The 21,921-nt window shown below is 61.3% G+C and overlaps 3 protein-coding genes across 7 annotated transcripts; 2 read left to right on the forward strand and 1 right to left on the reverse strand.

The window, feature by feature from the left end:
• Window positions 1–3,976: 3,976 nt before the first annotated feature.
• AP5B1 (adaptor related protein complex 5 subunit beta 1) lies at window positions 3,977–6,999 on the forward strand. The gene is made up of 2 exons (XM_004596848.2): window positions 3,977–4,223; window positions 4,319–6,999. Exons 1-2 carry the CDS (start codon window positions 4,074–4,076, stop codon window positions 6,827–6,829), a joined length of 2,661 nt encoding a protein of 886 aa, XP_004596905.2. The 5' UTR covers window positions 3,977–4,073; the 3' UTR covers window positions 6,830–6,999.
• Window positions 7,000–11,900: 4,901 nt separating this feature from the next.
• Window positions 11,901–12,801, forward strand: RNASEH2C (ribonuclease H2 subunit C). The gene is made up of 4 exons (XM_058662779.1): window positions 11,901–12,115; window positions 12,288–12,442; window positions 12,514–12,633; window positions 12,715–12,801. The coding sequence occupies exons 1-4, from the start codon at window positions 11,944–11,946 to the stop codon at window positions 12,739–12,741; spliced, it is 474 nt and encodes a 157-aa protein (XP_058518762.1). The 5' UTR covers window positions 11,901–11,943; the 3' UTR covers window positions 12,742–12,801.
• Window positions 12,802–13,039: 238 nt separating this feature from the next.
• On the reverse strand, window positions 13,040–18,668 carry KAT5 (lysine acetyltransferase 5). 5 transcript variants are annotated; one of them, XM_058662780.1, is made up of 14 exons: window positions 18,437–18,587; window positions 18,271–18,337; window positions 18,003–18,071; window positions 17,765–17,901; window positions 17,376–17,483; window positions 17,212–17,286; window positions 17,031–17,105; window positions 16,297–16,545; window positions 16,133–16,222; window positions 14,886–15,026; window positions 14,709–14,802; window positions 13,535–13,694; window positions 13,322–13,403; window positions 13,040–13,242 (listed from the first exon to the last, which is right to left on the reverse strand). In XM_058662780.1, exons 1-14 carry the CDS (start codon window positions 18,446–18,448, stop codon window positions 13,108–13,110), a joined length of 1,494 nt encoding a protein of 497 aa, XP_058518763.1. In that variant the 5' UTR covers window positions 18,449–18,587; the 3' UTR covers window positions 13,040–13,107. The 5 variants fall into 5 exon arrangements, with proteins under 5 accessions (XP_058518763.1, XP_004596726.1, XP_004596725.1 ...); XM_004596669.2 differs by having other exon boundaries at window positions 17,376–17,531; XM_004596668.4 differs by having other exon boundaries at window positions 17,376–17,531; window positions 18,271–18,668.
• Between the last annotated feature and the right edge of the window lie 3,253 nt (window positions 18,669–21,921).

A 21,921-nucleotide genomic window follows, 5' to 3' on the forward strand; every position in this document is an offset into this window, starting at 1 on the left:
AGCTCTGGGACCCTGCACCCGCGTGGGAGACCCGGAGGAGGTTCCTGGTTCCCAGCTTTGATCGGCGTAGCACCGGCCGTTGCGGTCACTTGGGGAGTGAATCATCGGACAGAAGATCTTCCTCTCTGTCTCTCCTCCTCTCTGTATATCTGACTTTGTAATAAAATAAAATAAATCTTTTTTAAAAAATTTAATGGTAAAAAAATTTTAATGGGCCCAATGCTGTAGCCTAGTGGCTAAAGTCCTTGCCTTGCATGCACTAAGATCCCATATGGACACCTGTTCTAATCCCGGCGGCCCCACTTCCCATCCAGCTCCCTGCTTGTGGCCTGGGAAAGTAGTCGAGGATGGCCCAAAGCTTTGGGACCCTGTATCCACATGGGAGACCCAGAGGAAGCTCCTGACTCCTTCCTTTGGCTCAGCTCCGGCTGTTGCAGTCACTGGGGAATGAACCAGCAGATGGAAGATCTTCCTCTCTGTCTCTCCTCCTCTCTGTATATCTGACTTTCAAATAAAAAATAAATTTTTTTTAAAAGTTAATTAAAATATTTATTTGGGGCTGGCATGATGGCTTAAGTGGCTAATTCTCCACCTTCAAGTACTGGCATCCCATATAGGCACCAGTGTGTGTCCCTGCTACTTCATGTCCCATCCAGCTCCCTGCCTGTGGCCTGGGAAAGCAGTCGAGGACGGCCCAAAGCCTTGGGACCCTGTATCCACGTGGGAGACCCAAAGGAAGCTCCCGGATCCTGGCTTCAGATTAGTTCAGCTCTGGCCGCTGCGGCCATTTGGGAGAGTGAACCAGTGAATGAAAACATCTCAGTATCCTTTTCTCTGTCAATCTGCCTTTTCAATAAAAATATAAAAAGTGAGAGTGAGATTTTCCACCCACCTGTGTACTCCCCAAGTGGCAGCAATGACCATTGTTGGACCAGCTCAAAGCAGGCATTTCTTCCGGGTCTCCCAGGCACTTGGAGACCCATCTGGTGCTTTCCCAGGCACATTCGCAGGGAACCTAATGGGAAGTGGAGCAGTCGGGACTCACATGGGTGAGCAACTGGCACGGTGGAGAACCTACAGCTGGAGGTGGGGGTGGTGTTGGGCCCCTCCCTGCCTGTCCAGGAGTGAGGGCAGGACTTGTATGGAGGCAGAAGGCTTGAGCCCCTCCCCCAGTTCTGTGCCCCAGGAGGGTCTCTGGAAGGTGCCTGTGTGTGTGTGTGTGTGTGTGTGTGTGTTGGGGGAAGGCCTGGAAGTGAGCAGCAGACACACACATGGTGTTGGGGGGAGAACGAACCAGCACTTTGATTTGCTCCTCCTGGCCATGCTCCCCCAAACCCTGTGGCGTCCAGAGCAGTGGGGGACAGTGACTCACAGGGGTCAGAGGAGGCACTGCCACAGGCTGGGGCAGCTAGAGTGGGCATGCCGCTGCTGCTGGAGGGGATCCTTAGGGCCAGCCCGCCGGAGGGGGTACCCCTCCAGGCTTTCCCGCAGGCTCCCAGTTCCCACAGTGTCACCCCTGAGTATCCACCTCCCCTCTGTCTCCTGGCTCAGGATCTGCATTGCAGTCTCCTGCCAAGGTGTACCCTGCAAGGCCACAGGGACCATGGCTCAAGCCCTGGGGACCCTGCCACCCACATATGGAGTCCTTGGCTCCCAGGTTGGATCCAGAATGTGTGAACTGAGTCAGTGGACAGGAGCTCTGAAATTCTCAAATAAACAAGTGAAAATTCACACACATACATACCCTGGAAAAACAGAATAAAGGTCCAATCACAGCTCCCAGCCATGCCTACAGATGGACATTCAGTGCCTTGTCCTTGCTGACCACCCTCCCCAAGCCAGGCCTTCCCGCTGGTCCCTCTGTCCCTCTGTCCCCTGCACAGGCCAGGCCTACTCTCAGATGAGACCGGGCTGTGTGGTCAGTGGCCACCTTGGCCACGGGTCTTGGGAGTGACCCCTGCATGCCCCTGTACTTTCACCGGGGTCAGCCCTGTGGTAGCCTCATTGAGTCCAGAGTAGAAGTCCTACCGATGAGGGGCCCTGTTTCCAACACCATTTTCCAGCGCCTTTAAAAGATGTGATTCAAAAAGCTTAAAATTCACCAATAGAGGAAGGGCCCTGGTCTGCAGTGTTCTGGCCACTGCCAAGGTGCCAAAGCTGTCATTCTGTTTTATGGCATTCTGCACACACCCCACAGACCTGCCTACTCCTTCCTCTGCGTTCCCACTCCCGTGCCTTGAAGACAGGCTAACTGTGGGTGGATGGGGAGCCAGACTTGCCACCTGGAGGGATACTCCCCTAGCTGTGTGCCCCGTCTGGGCTGCATGGGGGAGCACAGAGATGGGGCTGGGCTGCGGTAGGGGGGGCATGAAGCTCCCAGCCTGGTCACGAGGGGAGCAGACCCTGGCCGTGTGCAGCAGCAGGATGGGTGCCACTCCTCTGTCATGGAGTGACCAGCTATCTGGGCATCCTCTCGGATCCCTAAGAGCAGGTGCCTGCTGGAAGCCGGTGGCCTCCTGCTCCAGGCAGCATGCCTGCCCCAGCGCTGCTCTCATACCGGCCTCTTTCATCTTAGGTTTAATTAGTCAGTCCACCCAGCCCCGGAGCCTCCTGGGGCATCATCAGCCCCATTTTATGGATGGGGAAACTGAGGTACCTAGAGGGAAGTGGTTTGGAGCTGCCGCCTCTGAGTCAGCGGCGACGGCGGCAGAGCAGAGCCTATCCGGGACCCAGAGGAGCCCAGACCGGGCCTTCTGGCTGGACCTGTCGCTCCGGGTGGCCGTTTCCAGCCCTGCGAGCCCAGCTCTACCTGCCCACCCCAGCTCCCGGTGGGGGCGGTGGCAAGATGGGGCGAGAAGAGAGAAGCGGCTGGCACGGTGGCGGCAGTGGCTCGGGCTTGTTTCATCTTCAAAGCGGCTAATTAGAGCCACAGGCGTCTGTCGGGGCAGTCAGCAGTACCACGGCTCTGTGCCCTGGAAACGGGCAGGCGGTCACGGGGCACCTGCAAGCCTGGGCTCCGTGCACCCCGGGGGCCCAGCTCCGGTTCCCGGCATGTGCTGGGGAGAGGGGGTGTCCCCAGGCCACTCCCCTGCTGGCCCTCTGGTTCCCGGTCCCTGCCGGCGACACGGTGCCAACCCATGCGCCCTGTCCGCATCCCGCTGTTTACAGGTTTCTGGCCACTTTCCCGCGCGTGCCTCCCACGAGCAGGACTTCCAATACCCCCACCCCGTGACTCCCGCGGAGCTTCGGGCAAAGGTCAGCAGCTTGCGCCACGCCGCGACCCCGGCGCCGGCTCCTCACCCCCAAGCCGGGCGGGTGGGGGCCGGGTTGGCGTCAGGGAAGCCACGCCAAGCCCTGCGGCGCCCGTCCAACCGGTCCAGCGCGGCCCTCGGGCCTCGAGCCTCGGTCGCCCCTCACACGCCCCCCCATCATGACGGTCCCAGAGGCCCGAGGATCTGCACCCCAAACGCCACTCGCGGAGGGAGTGCGGGTGCAGCACTGCTCCCGAAGCGGGAGGTGCGCGCCGCGCGGGCCCCTGGCTCGTGCGGCCTCCGCGTGGCGGAAAACCCCGGGCGCCCAGGCCCACCCTTCTCCTGCGTTCCTGCCCCGGCCCGCGGCGGTTTCGGGGAAGGGGGGCCCTGCGCGGCGGGACAGTTACTCAGCCCCAGCGAAACCAGCGAGTCGGCACCTGCCGGCCCGGGCAGGCGGCGGCCCCGTTACGCCCCGCCCCGCCCCGGCCGCTCTCGGCCGCCCCCGCGCGCCGCCCCGCCCTGCGTCCGCCCGTGCGCCCGGAAGCGGCCGCCAGGCCCAGGAGCGAGACGCAGCCGGCGGCCCGTTACCGCGGCTGCCCGTGTTCGCGGCAGGGCCTCTGCCCTAGCAGCCCGCTCCGGCCTCACGCACCTCCCAGCTCCCCTGCTCGTGAGCCTAAGGGTGTCATCTTGGGGTGCCTGGGCCGCTGGAGCCGCTCTCGCGGGCTGCGGTGGCCGCGAGGCCCGCGCGCCCTCTGGCGGCCTGCGCCCTGGACGCTCGCTCTCTGGTCCCTTCACCGGTGGAGGGGTGTGTGGGGGGACGACATGCGGCCCCTGAGTCGGGACGCCTGGGCCCAGCGCCTGGCGGCCTTCCGGGCCAGCCCCTCTGCCTATATGGCAGGTCCTCAGGGCGAGGATTTGGGACGCGACCTGCTGAACGACCTGAGGAATGACAAGCTGAGCGAGCAGACCAAGGTAGGCTTCCAGTGCGTCCCTGCCCCCCAGGCCTAGGCCTCATGCTTCCCCGTGTTTCCGTGTTTCTCATTTCTCCTCTGCGCTTCCCCCCTCAGCTGTCCTTGCTGTCCCTCAGCTTGGAGTACTCAGCCCAGCTGTGGCCCGACGCCCAGACGGCCGAGGCGGCCGCCACCTCCCTGTTGGACACGCTGATGCTCCTTCCGCCTCGGCCCTTGGCCCTGCGGAGGCCTCTGCTCCTGGCGGCCACTACAGCCCTGGCGGCAGGAGGTGCGCTGGGCCCGGCCTCAGGGGCCTCACTCCGGCTGCTGCCCCTGTTGCTCAGCCTGGCCTCCGGCTGCGACCTGGGCGGAAGCTTCTGCCCGGCCTTGGAACAGCGTTCCTTGCAGGCCACGGCGTGCGAGTGCCTGCGTGAGCTGGAGAGCTGCCGGCCAGGGCTGCTGCGGGACTCGCTGGGGCTGCTGCGGGGCCTGCTGGGCCGAGAGGGCCCCATCCAGCCGCTCAGCCTGCTGCTGGCCCTTGCTCTGCGCCATGTCCTGGCGCTGCCGCCGCAAGCTGGAACTTGGGCCGGCCTGCAGGGCCTGCTCACCGCTCCGGCAGCGGCTGCTGCTGCGGGTAGCTGTCCCTGGAACTGGACGCCAGTTGAAAACAGTGACTTCGCCCTGCAGCGCCATGTGCCCAATTGGCCCCCAGTGGCCGCGGAGGGTGCGCAGGGCCTGGAGCTCAGGCCTGAGGAGTCCCGGGAGCTGAGGGCTGCTGTGGCACAACTCCTGGACACGTCCTACCTGCTCTCTCCTGTGGCCCAGGCCCAGCTGCTGTGGCTGCTGGGCTGGGCCCTGCGAGGCCTGCGGGGACAGCTGCCGGCGCTCTTCAAGCCTCAGCTGGCGCGGCTCCTGGGCGCAGCGCCACCCGTTCTGCTGCATGCAGTCCTGGCGCTCAAGGCGGCCTTTGGTGAGGCCCTGTTCACGGCCCAGGATGAGGCCCTGCTGCTCCGCCGCCTCACCCTGGCCGCCCAGCACCCAGCCCTGCCCTTGCCCACCCACCTCTTCTACCTGCAGTGCCTCCTGAACTTTCCTGAAAATTGGCCGCTGGGTCCCGAGGGTGAGGAGGCGGCCCCGCTACTGCTGGGACCCCGGCTGTGCCGCGGTCTGCTCCCCAGCCCACTGCATGAACCCATGGCCCTCCTGGCCCGCCTGCACCTGCTGTGTTTGCTGTGTGCAGAAGACCAGGACGAGGAGGAAGAGGGGGGCCAGGCACAGAGCCTTCGATGCTACCTGCAAGAGCTGCTGGCTGGCCTGCAGCGGAGGGCAGCCCTGGAGGGTGGCCCCAGGGCCACAGCCACACTCTGCTTCCAGGCGTCATATGTGGCTGCCTGCTGCCTGGCTGGGCAGCCCGCCATACTGACGCCCTTGGTCCATGGTCTGGCCCAGCTGTATCGAGCCCGGCCTGTGCTTGCACCCCACTTTGTGGACCTCCTGGACCAGGTGGGCCGGGAGCTGGGGGAGCCCCTGAAGGTGGCGCTGCAGCAGGAAGTGGTATCGGCACCCGGCAGAGATGCAGCGCTCGGCTGGCACCTGCAGATGTTGGCAAAAGTGGTGGATAGGGACTCCCAGGATGCTACCCTGCGTTTCCTCTGGGCTGCAGCTGCCAACTGCCCAGACTGGCACCTGCAGCAGGCCCTGCTGAGGGTCTGCCGGGCTCTGCTAGGCACGGGCGGGGGTGGTGGCCTGGCCGACTTGCTGCAGGCACTAGCCAGGCAGCTGGATGACCCTGATGGGCGCGACCACGCCCGCCTCTACTACATCCTCCTCTCCCACCTGGCGGGACCCAAGCTGGGGGCAGCCCTGGGCCCTTCTCTTGCCACACCGGCAGCGGCAGCGGCGGCGGCGGCTACTTCTTCCCTGGTGGCTGAGAATCAGGGCTTCGCTGCCACCTTGATGGTTCAGGAGGCTGCAGCTCCCGTGCGACTGAGCGTGGGGCCGCGGGTGACACAGGGGCAGCTCCCAGTGCTGAGGCTGCAGGTAGAGGCGCTGCAACCCGTGTATTCTTTGGAGCTGCGCTTCCGTGTGGAGGGGCAGCTCTACGGACCCCTGAAGGTGGTCCATGTGCCCTGTGTGCGCCCCAGCCACCCCACCAGCCTGCTGTTCCTGCCCCTGCAGCCCAAGCGGCCGGCCCCCGCACAGCTGGACGTCCGTGCCATGTACACCACACCCAGTGGCCTCACGTGCCACGCCCACCTGCCACCCCTGCCTGTGACCTTTGCGGACCTCTTCCTGCCTTTTCCCCAGCCCCCAGTGGGGTCTGAGCGGGCCTTCTTCGAGGAGCTCTGGGATGCCTGCCTGCCCAAGGGCGCCGAGAGCCGTGTGTGGTGTGCCCTGGGGCTGCAGGGACTGGACACTGTGGTGTCCCGGCACCTGGAGCCCTTCGTGGTGGTGGCCCAGCCCCCCAGCAGCTTCTGCGTGGCCATCCGTCTGCCCCCAGACTCATGCCTGTTGCTGCGGCTGGAGGCGCCGCAGTCAGACGGAGTACCTGTGGCCTTGCGTACCAACAACTGGGCCTTGCTGCCCCTGGCTGGGGATTACGTACGTGGCCTCTCAGCTGCAGGCTGAGTGACCTGCAGGCCCATGTCTGGGTGGGGCTGTGGACTGGCCCCGGGCTCTTTTTTCCCATAAAGCATGTGTGTGCCAGTGACCCTGAGGCATCTGCTTACTTTAAGGCTGTGGTCTGGAACATACCTGTCCACTGAGCCAGAAGGGTCTAGAATAAGCCCCAGGATCACCATGGTCGGTCCATGGAAACTTGCTGCCCAAGTGGGCTAGAACCCTCCGGAGCACCTGCCCAGGAGGCATGTGGAGCTTTCCAGGCAGGGCCTGACCTTGTCCAAGGCCCCCCAGGGAGGAGGCTGGGGGACCCAGTGGTCTCCGGCCCAGGGGAGAGCCCACTGGCCTGGTTTTGCTCCCCAACAGGCTGGATGCTCAGGGCTCAGGCCTGCTGCAGCCAGGAACCCAGCCCACGCACCTTCCATCTGCGTTGCTTCATATGTCCTCATAACAGCTCTGCCATGGGAGAGGGAACCTGGGCTGGCAGTGCTGGCATGCTGACCACCCGGGCGTGCAACGTGGAACCCCAAGGCGGGCCTCTGTAACCACATTCCTGGTAGGGCCCAGCCCCATGTAGCCTGGCCTGTCAGCTGTCAGCAGTGCTGCGTAGCAGGTGACTGGCTTACAGTGACCCTTCCTGGATGGGGTCGACCGGGAGGAGAACAGGGCATCAACACCTGTGGCTACCCCCGGTCAAGTCGGGGGGGGGGGCATTAATTTGCTCTGTCACCTGGCAGGCCATGGCCAAGCGGGGTTAGACCATCTTTGCTCCGATTCCAGAAGCTGGGTGGAAGGCTGCGGAAGTGCGCCCCCTGGAGGCAACCGTGGGAGCTGCCAAGTGCCAGAAGGAGTGTTTCCTGGGGCAGTGAACCAGGGGGCTTGGCCTCCTGCCTTGGAAGGCCCCTGGATAGCTGGACCAACATCTCATGCAGAGTCTGCCAACAGAATATCCGGAGATGTGTTGGTTTTCTCTCTGTGTGCAGACGCACGGGATGTGGTGGTGACCATTGGCACCTTCATCAGTGCAGACCCCCTTCCCATTTGTCCATTGCTCCTCCAGGCTGCACACCACACCAGCGCCATGCCCACGTCCCCTTGTGGGGCCACATGACAGTGGCTCTGGGCTGTACACTGGGAGCATAGGTGAATGCTGGGGCTTGTGTGTGCTCTGCAACCTTCGAGGGAAGAGTCCACCCTGCATGAGAAGGTGTCACTCCATTCTACATGGCTGTAGTGGGGAGTCAGAGGTGCGTCCAGCTCACGGCCCCAGAGTCAGACTAGACCTGGAGGATGAGGCTGGGTCACATCAGTGGGGATCGGGGCCTTGCTGCATTGTCATGGCAGGCCAGTGGGCTCTGGCAACTGCCCCACGTTCCCCTACCTAGTCCAGCTGTCCCCTGAGCCCCTCGCCTCAGTCTGTTCTCACAGGTCCCGCCTCCAGGTTCTGCACATGCTAGGGACAGTGCAGGGCCAGGGGTCCCCTCTGCAGTGAGCAACGGGGCTACAGTGCACATCCGAGGCCCAGAGGAGCCTATGTGTGGGAGGGCACAGGCCCGCCTAAAGCCAGCTGGTTCTCTGAAACCGACACATCCTGCATTTGACTCCTCAGCCCCACTTTGGTGTGGACAACTTCTTTGTTCTATACCCATTAAGTGTCTTCCTGCCCTCAGAGAACTTCAGGGAGGTGACCCCAGCCTTGTTCCCGGACAGCCTGCGCCATCACAGCACCCGGCAGCTCCCAGTGCTGTCCTCAGCATCCCCTGGGGATAAGGGACTGCCCTCCCCCCACTGCCCCGTCGACCTTTTTAAACTTTTTAAATACAGATTTATGTGAAAGACAAAGTTAGATCTACTGATTCATTTCCCCAAATGGCTGCAACAGCCAGGCAGGCTCAGCTCAAAGCCAGGAGCTTCACCTGGGTCTCCCACATGAGTGCAGGGACCCACGCACGTGGGCCGCCCTCCACTGCTTTCCCAAGTGCATTCGCAGGGAGCTGGATGGGAAGTGGAGCAGCCGGGACTTGAACCAGCACTGCTGTGAGGCTGTCTTGCAGGTACTGCCCAGCCAGAGTAGACCCATCTTTGTCTTCCTTGTGGGGCAACAAGGGTTCCTGCCCCAGTGCTTGGTATCCACCCCGCCCCTGGAACTACTGTTTCTGTTGAGTAACGTTTGGGAGACGCTGGTTTGGGCTGAGCTCCTGCATAAGGCTCCCACTGGGCAGATGAAAATGGAGCCCCTCACACTGTGGGTCATCTGACCTGCCCAGAAGTCAGAACAGCCCCAGGCCCACACAGGCTGCCCCAGTCACGTTCCCTCCACTTTAATCCTTACAAGAAAACAGACAGCAATAGGCAGACCACTCTGCCGTTCTGTTTCTCCTCGCCTTGGCTTCCTCGTCTGTAAGATCAGCTTCTGGGACTGGTGGCATGGTATAGCAAGCTAATCCTCCGCCTACAACACTGGCATCTCATATCAGCACCAGTTCAAGTCTCAGTGGTTCCAGTTCCCATCCAGTTCCTTGCCTGTGGCCTGAGAAAGCAGTATAGGACGGCCCAAAATCTTGGGACCCTGCACTCACGTGGAAAACCCAGAAGTTCCTGCTCTAGCCGTTGCAGCTGCTTAGGGAGTGAAACAGAAGAAGGATGGAAAATCTTTCTGTCCCTCCTTCTCTCTGTAAATCTGCCTTTCAAAAAAATTTTTATAAAAAGAAAAGGGTAGTTTGCCCTAGAGAGCAGTTCAGCTATGCGTTCTAACATGTCCTAACAGGACGCCCCTCAGTTGACTGTCCATTTAGACTAAAATCCATCCTGCAACGTCCCTGGCTTGTAGACCACGGCCAGGAAACGTCAGACTGTCTCTGGATGATGTCTGCAGTGAAGACTACTGGGACATGCAATACAAAAGAAACCAAGACTCCCAGGTTCGATTCTGAATTACTGCAGAGGGCGAGAGTATGCTCGTAGCTGGAGCCTTCCCACATTCCAGCACCGACTACGGAAGGAGCTGGACTCTGGAGAGGTTACCAAAATAAAAACACACACACAAGTAATTGTGTAACCAGGGAAGAGAGCGGTGGCTCCACAGGCCAATCCGCCACCTGCCATCACTGGCATCCCAAATGGGTACTGGTTTGATCCTAGCTGTTTCACTTCCTTTGCAGTTCCCTGCTTGTGGTATGGAAAAGTGGTGATGATGGCTCAAGTCCTTGGGCCGCTGCCCCTGCGTGGGAGACCTAGAAGCTCCTGGCACCTGGCTTCAGATTGGCTCAGCTCCAGCTGTTGCAGCCAATTGGGGAGTGAATCAGTGGATGGAAGATCTTTGTCTTTCCTCTTTACAATAAAAATCAACTTTTTTTTAAAGCCCTCTTACAATTAAGTTGTAAAATGTAAGAGTAGCATGCAAAAATTAAATTCTATTTTTATATGCTAGCTGTGAACATATGGGACCCAAAATTTAAAAACACATCGCGGGATCCAGGCAACAGCCTAGTAGTTAAGATAGCAGTTAAGACATCAGCTCAAGGGCCTCACTGAGACTCCCAGCCCGGGCCCCTGACTCCAGGCCTGATCTGGAAGGGAACACCGGAAGCGAGCTCCCTGCTTCCAGCTCTGACGGCAGCCCGGCCCTGGCCACTGCAGTGTTTAGGGAGTGAACCAAGCAGAGGTGACCTCTTGCACCCTGTTTTTCTGTCTAGCCACTCACCATCACTCCAAAGAAAATGACATGCTCTGGTGGTGTGATGACAAGGCCGGCTCAGGCCAGGTGTGCTGCACATCCCACCGTGCGGGGGGACTGCCAACAGCAGGTGGGCGGTGCGGCATGGTGTATGCGTGCCCTGTGCTGTGTGAAGCCCCCACAGCAGTTAGGGAGAGCTGCCGCTGTCCCAGGCACCCGACGGGCAGCAGCACAGGCAACGTGACCCCATGGGACCTCAACCACTAAAGCTGGGACTTCACAGGACAGAAACCATCAGCGCGAGATCCAACGACCTAGCCCTAGAAACAAAACAAAACTCGGCAGTTTCATGTCAGATGATTCTGAACGTGCCACAAGAAACTGCAAGATGCCAGGAACTGGAGCAAAAGGGCCTGTCTTTGAAAGCAAGATGACTGATTTGGGGAACTCAAGAAAATAAGGAACTGTAGGGAACGGCAAAGGAATTTATTAAGTAACTGGTTAAAAAAATGAAGCATTCTTTAAAAGGTCATGGAAAATGTATATTATGAAAAAATAAAGGTGGCGGATGAAGGAAGTCCCGGTGTGGTAGCCTAGTGGCTAAAGTCCTTGCCTTGCATGTGTTAATTCCTTATTTGTTTATTTTTTATTTTTTTATTTGTTTTATTTTTATTGGAAAGTCAGATGTAGGGCCCAGCGTAATAGCCTAGTGGTTAAAGTCCTCATCTTGGTCATGCTGGGATCCCATATGGGCACTCATTCCAATCTCGGTGGCCCTGCTTCCCATCCAGCTCCCTGCCTGTGGCCTGGGAAAGCAGTCGAGGACGGCCCAAGGCTTTGGGAGCCTGCACTCACGTGGGAGACCGGGCAGAGGATCTGGGCTCCTGGGTTCAGATTGGCGCAGCACCGGCCGTTGTGGTCACTTGGGGAGTGAATCATCGGATGGAAGATAGTTCTCTCTGTCTCTCCTCTTATCTGTATTTATCTGACTTTGCAATAAAAATAAGTAAATCTTTGAAATAAACAAATAAATCTTTAAAAAAGGAGAAGGAGGTTTCAAAATATTTCCGCAGCATCAGTAACCTTCGTTTTAAAATCTCATTTCCCCACAAGCTGCTGGAAGCCCTTAGGCTGGACGGCTCTGCGTGCACTCGGTGATGTGACAACACCTGGGGGCCACATCCAGCCCCAGGGCAGAGCCGACCCGCGGGGGACGCGCTTCCAGCGCTGCCCAGCGGCCGCCCAGGGCCCACCCCCGTGGCTGCCGGCTCGCGGGGACACGGCGGCAGAGCGCGACTCGGAGACCAGCGGGGCCGGGACCCCGAGGGGAGGGGCTGGCGGCCGGCCCCGCCGGGACTACACTTCCCGTGGTGCTCTGCGCCCGCGCGGCTCCCGAGAGGCCCCGCGCGTCCCGGCGCTGCCCGCGCTCGGCGGGAAGGAGAGCGGCATGGACGACTGCGACGCGGCGACCGCGCGCGAGCCCCGCGTCCACCTGCGCCCTGGCTCCCTGCGCGACGCGGCGCCCGGCACGCTGCACCTGCTGCCCTGCGAGGTGCTGGCGACGCGGCCCGCCCCCGTGGAGCGCTTCTTCACGCCCGCCATCCGCCGCGGCCCCGACGGTGAGCGTCGCCGGCCCCCCCCGCGGTCCCGCCCCTCCCCCCCCTGCACCCTCCTCCTCCCCCCGACGACCCCCGCGCCTCCCGCGAGGGCTCCTGGGAGTTGGGGCAGTCGGGGCAGCCCGGCCCGCGGAGCGTGGCGCCCTCTGACTGCGGGTCCTGCCTCCCGCTCCAGGCCTGAGCGCGTCGTTCCGGGGACGCAGTCTGCGGGGCGAGGAGGTGGCCGTGCCGTCCGGCTTCGTGGGCTTCGTGGTGGCGACGGAGGGACCGGGAGCGGGGCTGCTGGGCCCCGAGCCGCTGGAGCGGGACGAGCCGCTGGAGCGGGGCTGGGTGAGCCGAGGGCGCCCGGGGTGGGCGGCGGGCGGCGGGGGGACCCCGGGCTGAGCCGCCTCCCTCCCCAGGACCGCCGCGCCGCCGCCACCGCCAGCTTCGGCCGCTTCACGCTGTGGGGCCTGGAGGCTGTCCCGGGGCCGGACGCCCGAGTGCGCGGGGCGCTGGGCTGGCCCAGCCTGGCCGCGGCGGTGAGTGGACACGGCGTCCCCGGGCCGGGCCTCCCCACGCGCGGGCACGTGCAGGTGCGAGGGCGGTGTCTCCTCCCGCAGATCCACGCGCCCGTGGCCGAGGGCTGAGGACCCTGCCCGACAGCCAGCCTCCCCCGTCTGCGTCCTCCCAGCGAACAGGCCCTTCCCGTCCGCGATGCCCTGACACCCCGCTGCCCGCACTGACCCCGCCAAGGACCCGAGGCGCAGCCTGTGGCGAAGCATTTATTGCCTGGGCGGGGTGCCGGGCATGTGCAGCCAGCCGCCACCCGAACTTGGCACTCCGCGGTCCTTGGCCGGCCCCCTCGGGGACCCTGCTTCTGGGCCGCCCGGGCCTGCAGCCAGCTGGGCTCCAGCAGCGAGGACGCGGCCCTGGGCTGGCCCTGCTGCCCAGCGGCCCTGTCGCCAGCCAGGCTCTCGGGCGCTGTCCTTAGCATGTCCCAGGGCAGGGCCTGGTCACCACTTGCCCCTCTTGCTCCAGTCCTTGGGGGTGAAGTGCAGACACTTGGAATCAATGCGAAGGAGCCGCTTGAGCATGGCCCGCTCGTGCCCATCCACAATGTCCTCCGACAGCGTGAGGATGTACTGGCCCTGCACAGGAGGGGCCAGCGGTCAGCCCTGCCAGGCCCAGCCCAGCCCCCACCTGCCCAGCCCCGCCCGTCTGCCCCACCTTGTAGTAGTTGATGAGGTTGAGGTACTGCAGTGTGGAGATGACGTCCTCCTTCTTGATGCTGGTGATCTCACTGATCTCGCTGAGGGAGGTAGTGGGGTGGTGAGGAGTACCCAGGCAGGCCTCGCATCCCAACCCACCCCCCCCCCCCCCCCCCCCCCGCTAGCTGGCAGGGCCACGCCATGCACCCCCCAGCGGGTGGGCTGGGCTCACTTGATGGTGATCTGCGGCCTCTCTCCGCTCTCAGACTTGAGCCCCATCAGGATCTCCAGGATGGTCTGGGACCAGTAGCTCCGGTAGGAGAGGAGGCCGAGGTCAGACAGGGGCTTCTCTGGCGTCCCCGTCTTCCCTTCCACCTTGGAGAGTTCGTAGCCTGCCGTAATGGAGAGGCCAGGCTCAGAGCCACCCATATGGACACCTGCAGGGGTGGGGGTGGCCCTGGCTGCCCAGCGTCCTGCCAGCCTGTGCAGCTGGTGGGAGGCAGGCTGAAGGGCTTGGATCCTTGCCATCTGGGGAACAGCACGTGGACAGCTCTGCCTGCTGTGGGCTGTGACCCACCACGTGGAAGGTCTCCATTTTCACTGCCTTTCAATAAAGCAGACTTTTCAAAGACTGCAGTTGCTGACAAACTGCCTCTCCCCAGGCTGGCCCTGCCACCTGCGAGTTGTGTGTGACCCTGGCCAGTGCAGCAGGTAGTGGATGCTCGGGGAAAAACATGCTTGTGGCAGCCTGTCTGGGGGGCAGGGGGATGGGGACCCCCACCCTTGAGGGTGCTTGACCTCTGTCTGCTGTGAGGAGGTCGCAGAAGGGTCTCCTGCCACCAGAAGGTGGCTCTGGGAGGCATCCCGTCTTTGGTAAGGCCTGTTTTTCTACTGTTAGAGCCCCGGGGCACCTCCTGCTGGAAGTCCCCTCCTTGCACTGGCCATAACCAACTCACAGTGGACTTGAGCCCTGCCTGCTCTCCTGCCCTTGGCATCCCTGTGGTGCAGCCTCTCATGCCCTTCAAGCAGCCTCCACAGCGAGGTGGGGAGGGCCGCTGAGGGGAACAGGCATACTGGGCTCCTGCTGACCTCTGTGGTGTTCCTGCTGCAGGCAGCACAGCCCAGTAGGGGGCCATGCTTGGTGCCACTGCTGCCCCAGACAATGGCACCCTGGGCAGCAGGTGGGCTAGATGTGGAAGAGTGGGATGATATTCAGGATCCAGCTGAGACGGGTGGAAGGTATGAGAACCTGCTCGAGGGGAGCGCAGCAGTTACCCCAAGAATGAAAGGTCCCATCTGGTTCCCTGGCCAGTTCCCTGGGTGGCCGTGCTGCACAGCCAGGGGAGGTTCTTGGGAGCCTGAAGTGTCTAGGGCAGGTGGCAGGTGCACTGGGCACGCAGACTCACTGAACTCAATCAGCAGCTTGCCATAACCCCGGCGCTGGTAGGGAGGTAGGGTCAGAATGCAGGCCACGTTGTAGTCTTCTGTTGACTCCTTTTCCTGAAAGGGGGCGGGGCAGGTAAGGGGCAGCCATGGCTTCCAGCAGGGCTGAGGGCTGCAGGCTGGCCTGGGTGGGCACTGACCTTGGAGAAGTAGCCCACAATATGGAAGCCCTTGCAGTCATACTCGGTCATGACGTAGAAGAGAAAGGGGTCTGTGTCATAGTACAGCGTCTTGTGGTCCAGGAAGCACTTGGCCAGCAGACACAGGTTCTGGGAGTAGCTCTGGAGGAGGGAGGAGGCACTGGGCTGGGGCGGGCGTCCGTCCCTGGGGCCCGCCCTTGGTGGTGGCCATCTCTACGGGAGCTCCCGTTCCCCCCAGCTGCGGCCCTGAGGAACATGCTGCAATGTGTGCCTTCAGCCTGCCTGCCACACCTGGCACTGTCCCCCCAGCTGATCACTCCTCTCTGCTGGGGTTCCACCATGAGGCAGCAAGGTCCCCAGCCCAATGATTGGGGTTTTTCCCTTCACACACAACTTCAGGAGAAACAGCGTTCATGACCCTGCAACTGGGAACAGCTACTTGGGCACCATGCGTCCACCTACTACAGAGCAGCACTTGGTCCAGCATCTCCCTGGCAAGCCTCATCCCACACCCCAGCAGCCAGTGGTCAGCAGCCTGCCTCGCCCTCCAGGCTGCATGACCAGGAGCCTCAAGGCCGGCGGAGTGGGAAAGTGTGCAGCCCTCCCCCTCTGCTGGCCCTTCTGTGCTTTTCACACACATGGCCTCTCAGAACCCCACTGTGAGTGCAGCCTTGCCCACAGCACCCTGCGTGGGTCACCTCCTTGCGAAGCTTTTGCTGACCCCAAACTCGGGGTCTCTGTGACATGACACTTAACATAACAGGTCCTCCAGTGCTGCTAGCCACTCTCTGCCTCATGGAACCTCCTGGAATATAGGCTCATCCCAGTGCTGGCTGAGTGCTGCTGCCTGCTGAAGCCTGCCCCATAGCACCGAGTCAGTGACAATGGGCCAGGCCTGGGCCTGGCAGGGTGGCATAGCAGCTTTAGCTGTTTCCTGCAACACCCTACTTCCTGCTGTACCTGGAACCCTGTACCCATGTGGGAGGCCTGCAGTATCTAGCTCCTAGCTTTGGCCTCGTCCAACCTGGGCCACTGTGGCCATCTGGGGGCTGACCAGGGGATAGAAGCTCCCTCTAACTTACAACCACCTTTCACATAAATAGCTGAATCTTAAAAAAAAAAAAAAAAAAGGTATGTGTAGAGAGCTGAACAAAGCCAGCTGCCCGTCTGGCAGCCCTGTGACGGGACAGGCCAAGGTTGCCCTGCCCGTCTGAAGCCCGCGCGCCCTGCCCCGAGATGCCACTCACTTTGTTTTTGCGCCCATCAATCTCGAAGAAGGAGATGGTGCCCTTGCGGTAGATCTCATTGCCCGGGGGATGCCGCAGGTCACACTTGGTCTGGGGGAAGAGGGGCAGCTGAGTGCAGGGCAGGGCAGGCGGCAGGGCCGGGGCTGGCCAGGACCCCCGCCTACCAAGTGGCGCTGCAGACACTTGAGGCTGCGGCCGTACTTGAGGCAGAACTCGCAGAGGTAGAGGACGGGCAGCGCAGTGAGCTCCTGCGGGTACGGGGAGAAGTACCAGGGCTTGAGGCGGTGCCGGCCCAGCTCGATGCACTCAATGTTCTTCATGCGCGTGACGATGTCGTCGTGGCTGCGGTCGGACACCAGGCTGCCGGTCATGCGCGGGGCGGATGGGATGCCGTCGGAGCTGTCCTGGGAGTCCTGCCAGGGCCAAGGAGGACAGTGAGTTACGGGAGACGGCCCACACCCGCACCGCATGAGGAGGCGCTGTCGCCCCCACTTTACAGAGACCAGTGGCCACAGCAGACCTTGACCCTGTCCCCCAGGCACCCCCTGGCCGGCCGAGCCCCAGACCCACCTCATCCAGGCCTCCCCTGGCCGGCCGAGCCCCAGATCCACCTCATCCAGGCCTCCCCTGGCCGGCCGAGCCCCAGACCCACCTCATCCAGGCCTCCCCTGGCCGGCCGAGCCCCAGACCCACCTCATCCAGGCCTCCCCTGGCCGGCCGAGCCCCAGATCCACCTCATCCAGGCCTCCCCTGGCCGGCTGAGCCCCAGACCCACCTCATCCAGGCCTCCCCTGGCCGGCCGAGCCCCAGATCCACCTCATCCAGGCCTCCCCTGGCCGGCCGAGCCCCAGACCCACCTCATCCAGGCCTCCCCTGGCCGGCCGAGCCCCAGACCCACCTCATCCGTGCCCAAGCAGTTGGACTTGCGCTTCCGCCCTGGCTGAGCAGCCACTGCCCTCCGTGCAGACCCATTCTGCAGGAGGAAGAGCAGGCAGAGGGGGGTGGGGAGGTGAGCCTGAGAGTGGCCACTGGGATGCAGGGAGAGGGCAGAGGGAGGCAGGGCGGGCCGGGGGCCTCACCTGGGGAAACACCGACGCTGGGGCTGTCTCGCTGGGCACCGGCGTCGCTGGGGACACCACCTCCACTTTCCGTTTCTGCAGAAAGAAACCGAGACAGGTGGGTGAGATGGTAGGGAAGGCGGGACCTGAGAGAAAAGTGAGGTCCCTGGAATGGCGGAGGGTACCGTTGCGCGGTGGCTGGGCAGCAGGCAGGAGCTGGAGGAGAGCGGCTGGTCGGGCTCACCGCCGGCAACGGCCTCCCGCTCCTTGGGCAGGCTGAAGCGGAGAGTGATCTGGAGCGGGATGGGCAAGGTCTTCCCGCTGGCCTGGGCCGAGGCCGGCTGCAGAGACAGGTCCAGGGTCCGCTGCGGGAGACGAGGGGCCCCTCGGCCGGCCTGGACCAAACCCGCCCTCTGCTTCTCAAGGCCACGGGCCCAGCCGCTGTACCCCAGAGCCACATCTGCCACTCGGAGCCCATCCTTGGCCGGCGGAAGTGGGGGGGGGGTGCTGCCTCCTGCCCATCCAGGAACCCCTCAGGCCAAGAGAGAAAAGGGGAGGTGGGGGGGCTACTCACCACCTCTCTCTCCGGAGACCCGGGGCGGGAGCCGGGGAGTCCGTTCTTGGTCGGCGTCTTGGCCTCCTTCTTGGGGAACTGGATCTTCTTTAAGTCCAGCCGTTCGTGGGTCACCCATTCATCCAGGCGTTTGTTAACTGCGGCAGTGGGCAGGGCTCAGGGCGCGAGGCCACAGGCTGCACCCACCCTCCACCTCCCTAACCTTGCCTGGAGAACCGGAGGGAGGCCCAGAACTCACAGTCAATGTAATGGACGTAGAAGAGCTTGCGGCCACTAATGTCCTTCACGCTCAGGATCTCGGCCAGAGCTGCAGAGAATCAGCACGGCGGGAACAGGGCTCAGACGGGCCTGGCCCGAGACGCACCCCTCAAGCCCCGGTCTGGCAGGCTCTCGCCCAGGGACCTCGCAGACACCAAGTGTCACTCAGGCCCCAAGCCCCGCCCCCGGCCCCGCAAGCCCCGCCCCGGCGGCCTTCCCCTTTGGTCCCGCCCCCCGACGTCACTCACGCCACTCATCTTCGTTGTCCTGGTTCCGCCGCAGCACGGGGAGGCGGCAGCCCTCGATGATCTCCCCCTGGGGAGACAGCGCGGAGCCAGGGTCGGCTACTGTGGGGCCGCGGGCTCCAGCCACCTCCCCTGGCTCCCTCCGCCCCGCCCCGGGCACCGGACTCACCACCTCCGCCATCTTCCCTCCCTCTTACTGCCACTTCCGGCCCCTCTGGTAGACGTCACTTCCGGGATTGACAAGGCTCCAGGGTCCGAGGTTCCCGGAGCCTCTTTAAGAAAAAAAAAGAAAACGACCCTTCGGAGTCGCCCGCCGTCCGCTCGCTGCCGGGCGCTGGCAGGGAAAGGGCGTCGTGAGCCTCGGGCCAAGTCCTCAGGGGACTCTCCACCTCGGGCACCGCGATTGGAGGAAAACGGAGCCCGTCACGTGACGCCCAGCGGGTGCGACGCCGGTCACGTGGTGGCGGCACGGGTCACGTGGACGCGTGTTTGGGCTCCCCCTGGTGGCGGGGTTTTGTCCATCGGTAAACTTCTAGAGAGTTCTCCCGCGTGCCAGGGTGGGAGTGGGAAACGAGACCCGCGTCCCATCGGCTGCGTGGCGGAGACCCTGTTGGGGAGACCGGAGAGAAGGATTCATGAACTGTTTGTGTTTTCAGTAAGTGACTTGTTTGTAAGGGAGAGATGTTAGGGTACCTTTGCCTCAAGCTGAGTGAGATGAAAGAGGGCAGGTGTTGAAAAGGAGGTATGGGGCAGCACTGACTTGAACAGTTAGTGTAAGAAGGAAAGTTTCAAAGGACAGAAGGGAAGCCATGGGGATGACCTGAAGGAAAGTTCCAGAAACACCGACTACACCAAGGGGGAGGAGAGGACAGCCATCCAGCCTGAATGTGGTGGCCGAGTGGCTTGTGAGACACAGTGCACCAGCAGCTGCCCTTGCCTTACAGGCCATGGTCTGATCCTGGTGGTTGGGGTCAGGAGAGAAGCTAAAATAATACTTCATCGCCTGAGACGTGTATGGAGTGAAAGTTTCAAATGGTTGGGCCAGTGTCATGGCTCAGCTGCTAATCCTCCTCCTGGAAGTGCAGGCATCACATATTGGCGCAGATTCGTATCCCGGCTGCTCTACTTCCCATCCAGCTCCCTGCTTGTTGCTCGGGAAAGCAGAGGGGGATGGCCCAAAGCTTTGGGACACTGCGCCCACGTGGGAGACCTGGCTTCTGGTTTGGATCAGCTCAGTCCCGGCTATGGCAGCCGATTGGGAAGTAAAACAGTGGATGTAGAGTCTTTCTCTTGGTCTCTCTTCCCCTCTGTAAATCTTTTCAAATAAAAGTAACTACATGGGCCCGGTGGCGTGGCCTAGCGGCTAAGCTCCTCGCCTTGGACGCCCCGGGATCCCATGTGGGCGCCGGTTCTGGACCCGGCAGCTCCACTTCCCATCCAGCTCCCTGCTTGTGGCCTGGGAAAGCAGTCGAGGACGGCCCAATGCATTGGGACACTGCGCCCGCGTGGGAGACCTGGTTCCTGGTTCCCAGCTTCGGATCGGCGCAGCACCGGCCCGTTGCGGCTCACTTGGGGAGTGAATCATCGGACGGAGGATCTTCCTCTCTGTCTCTCCTCCTCTCTGTATATCTGACTGTAATAAAATGAATGAATCTTTAAAAAAATATATACATTTTTTAAATTATTGATTTGAAAGTGAGAGTTACAGTGAGAAAAATCTTCCTTGTATTAGTTATTTGTTGGGCTGCGATGGTCAGGGTTGGGTCAGGATTGAGGAAGGCTGTTGTCAGAAGCTTCACCCGGGTCTCCCATTTCAATAGGAGGAGCCTGAACATGGGAGGCCAACTTCCTCCTCTGCTTCTCACAGGCTTTAACAAGAGCTGGAGGGGATGGAGCTGTGTGCGTTGAACTAGGCTTCAATGCCCATTGACAGGTATGAGAGCTAAATGGGATGTGGGATAGTCTGGACACGTCTGCTGCACATACTGGCAAGCACGGGAACTAGGGCAGGGGTGGCCCTCCGGGTTATTCTGGGTCACTCTGACTAGGCTGCAGCTCCCACTGGTTTGCGTGAAGGCCGAGTGTGAAGTGGGCAGAATCAGGTTGGACTGCAGCACCCGTTGGTTCCAGGGGAAGACAGGGCTGGAAACAGTACTGGCCCAGCAATTGCAACCACCAGCTGATTGGGCCTATGGACTGTAACTGGGCCCTGTACTTGCAAGTACACCTAAGAATCTGGTCTGGGATCACCTCAGACCAAGTTTCTTTGGGGATCTCCGCACTCAAACTGGAGACTCTAAGGTGGACTATATCAATCAGTGGATTTTGCAGTGACCTCATGGTGCTTGGAATGGCAAGATTGGCAGCAATTCAAAACTGTTGAACTGTCAAAACCACTTGAGCAAGACTCTCGGAGCATGCCCCACAATAGTTCTGAATTGGTGCCAATCTCACCATTCCAGGCACCGTGAGGTCACTGCAGAATCCACTGATGGACATAGTCCACCTTAGAGTCTCCATTTGCCCAGTTTTTCACTGCCAATATATGGCTGGGGTGGTTGATTGATTTGTTCTGTCCTCTGTTGTGGTGCCAGGTATCCCCTGTAGGTGCCGATAGACTGCCATAGCCTCCATGTGCACCTGATCATGCTGTCCAATGCTCCGTCTGAGCCTCTTAGGAGGCTTGGCTCTGGCATTTGTACTCCATGGCAGACCATGGAACCTGCACTTCTCTTCATGGTTGGGGTTCTAAGTCCGGCAGTTTGATTGGGGAGATCCCCAAAGAAACTTTGAGGTGATCCCAGACCAGATTCTTAGGTGTACTTACAAGTACAGGGCCCGGCACAGTCCATCAGCCCAATCAGCTGGTGGTTGCAATTGCTGGGCCAGTACTGTTTCCAGCCCTGTCTTCCCCTGAAACCAACGGGTGCTGCAGTCCAACCTGATTCTGCCCACTTCACACTCAGCCCTCACATAAACCAGTGGGAGCTGCAGCCTAGTCAGAGCGACCCAGAATAACCCCGAGGGCCACCCCTGCCCTAGTTCCCATGCTTACCAGTATGTACAACAGACGTGTCCAGTCTATCCCACATCCCATTTAGCTCTCATACATGTCAATGGGTATTGAAGCCTAGTTCAACCCAACCACACACATACTGGTGGGTGCCTTTCTGTCTAGCTACCACTGCCCCTGTCCTGGTTTTCTTGCTAACCCAAGAGTGGGAGTGCTAACCCAATAGGGAGGCGCCCACTCTCTCCCTTCTGGGCCCACTCCCACTTCCACATCATGCACTCTCCAGGTGGTTCTGGAGTTTAACTTGACAGATTAAGCCCCCAGTGCCAGCCTCTGCCAGCTAATGCTGCGGCAAAGCCCAGCTAACCCTCACCCACTCTGATTTATGCTTGCACCAGTTGGAACAGTCAGCCCAACCTGGCTTTTCCCTGATCTAGCTCTCATGAGGCCCCCAGGTGTTGTAGCCCTTCCTGTTCTGGTCTGCCCCCATCCCAACTCATGCTCTCCAGTGGGAATGGTGTTCCAGCAGGGGAGCCCTCCACATTCCCCCTGCCAGCTTTGCCCACTCTCTCCCTGGTTTTCTCGTGTGCTGGTTGAATGCTGCAACCCAGTCTGCCATGGCCCGCCTGGCCTCAGCATTT

The sequence above is a fragment of the Ochotona princeps genome, chromosome 4 (assembly GCF_030435755.1).
Source record: "Ochotona princeps isolate mOchPri1 chromosome 4, mOchPri1.hap1, whole genome shotgun sequence".
NCBI lineage: Eukaryota > Metazoa > Chordata > Mammalia > Lagomorpha > Ochotonidae > Ochotona > Ochotona princeps.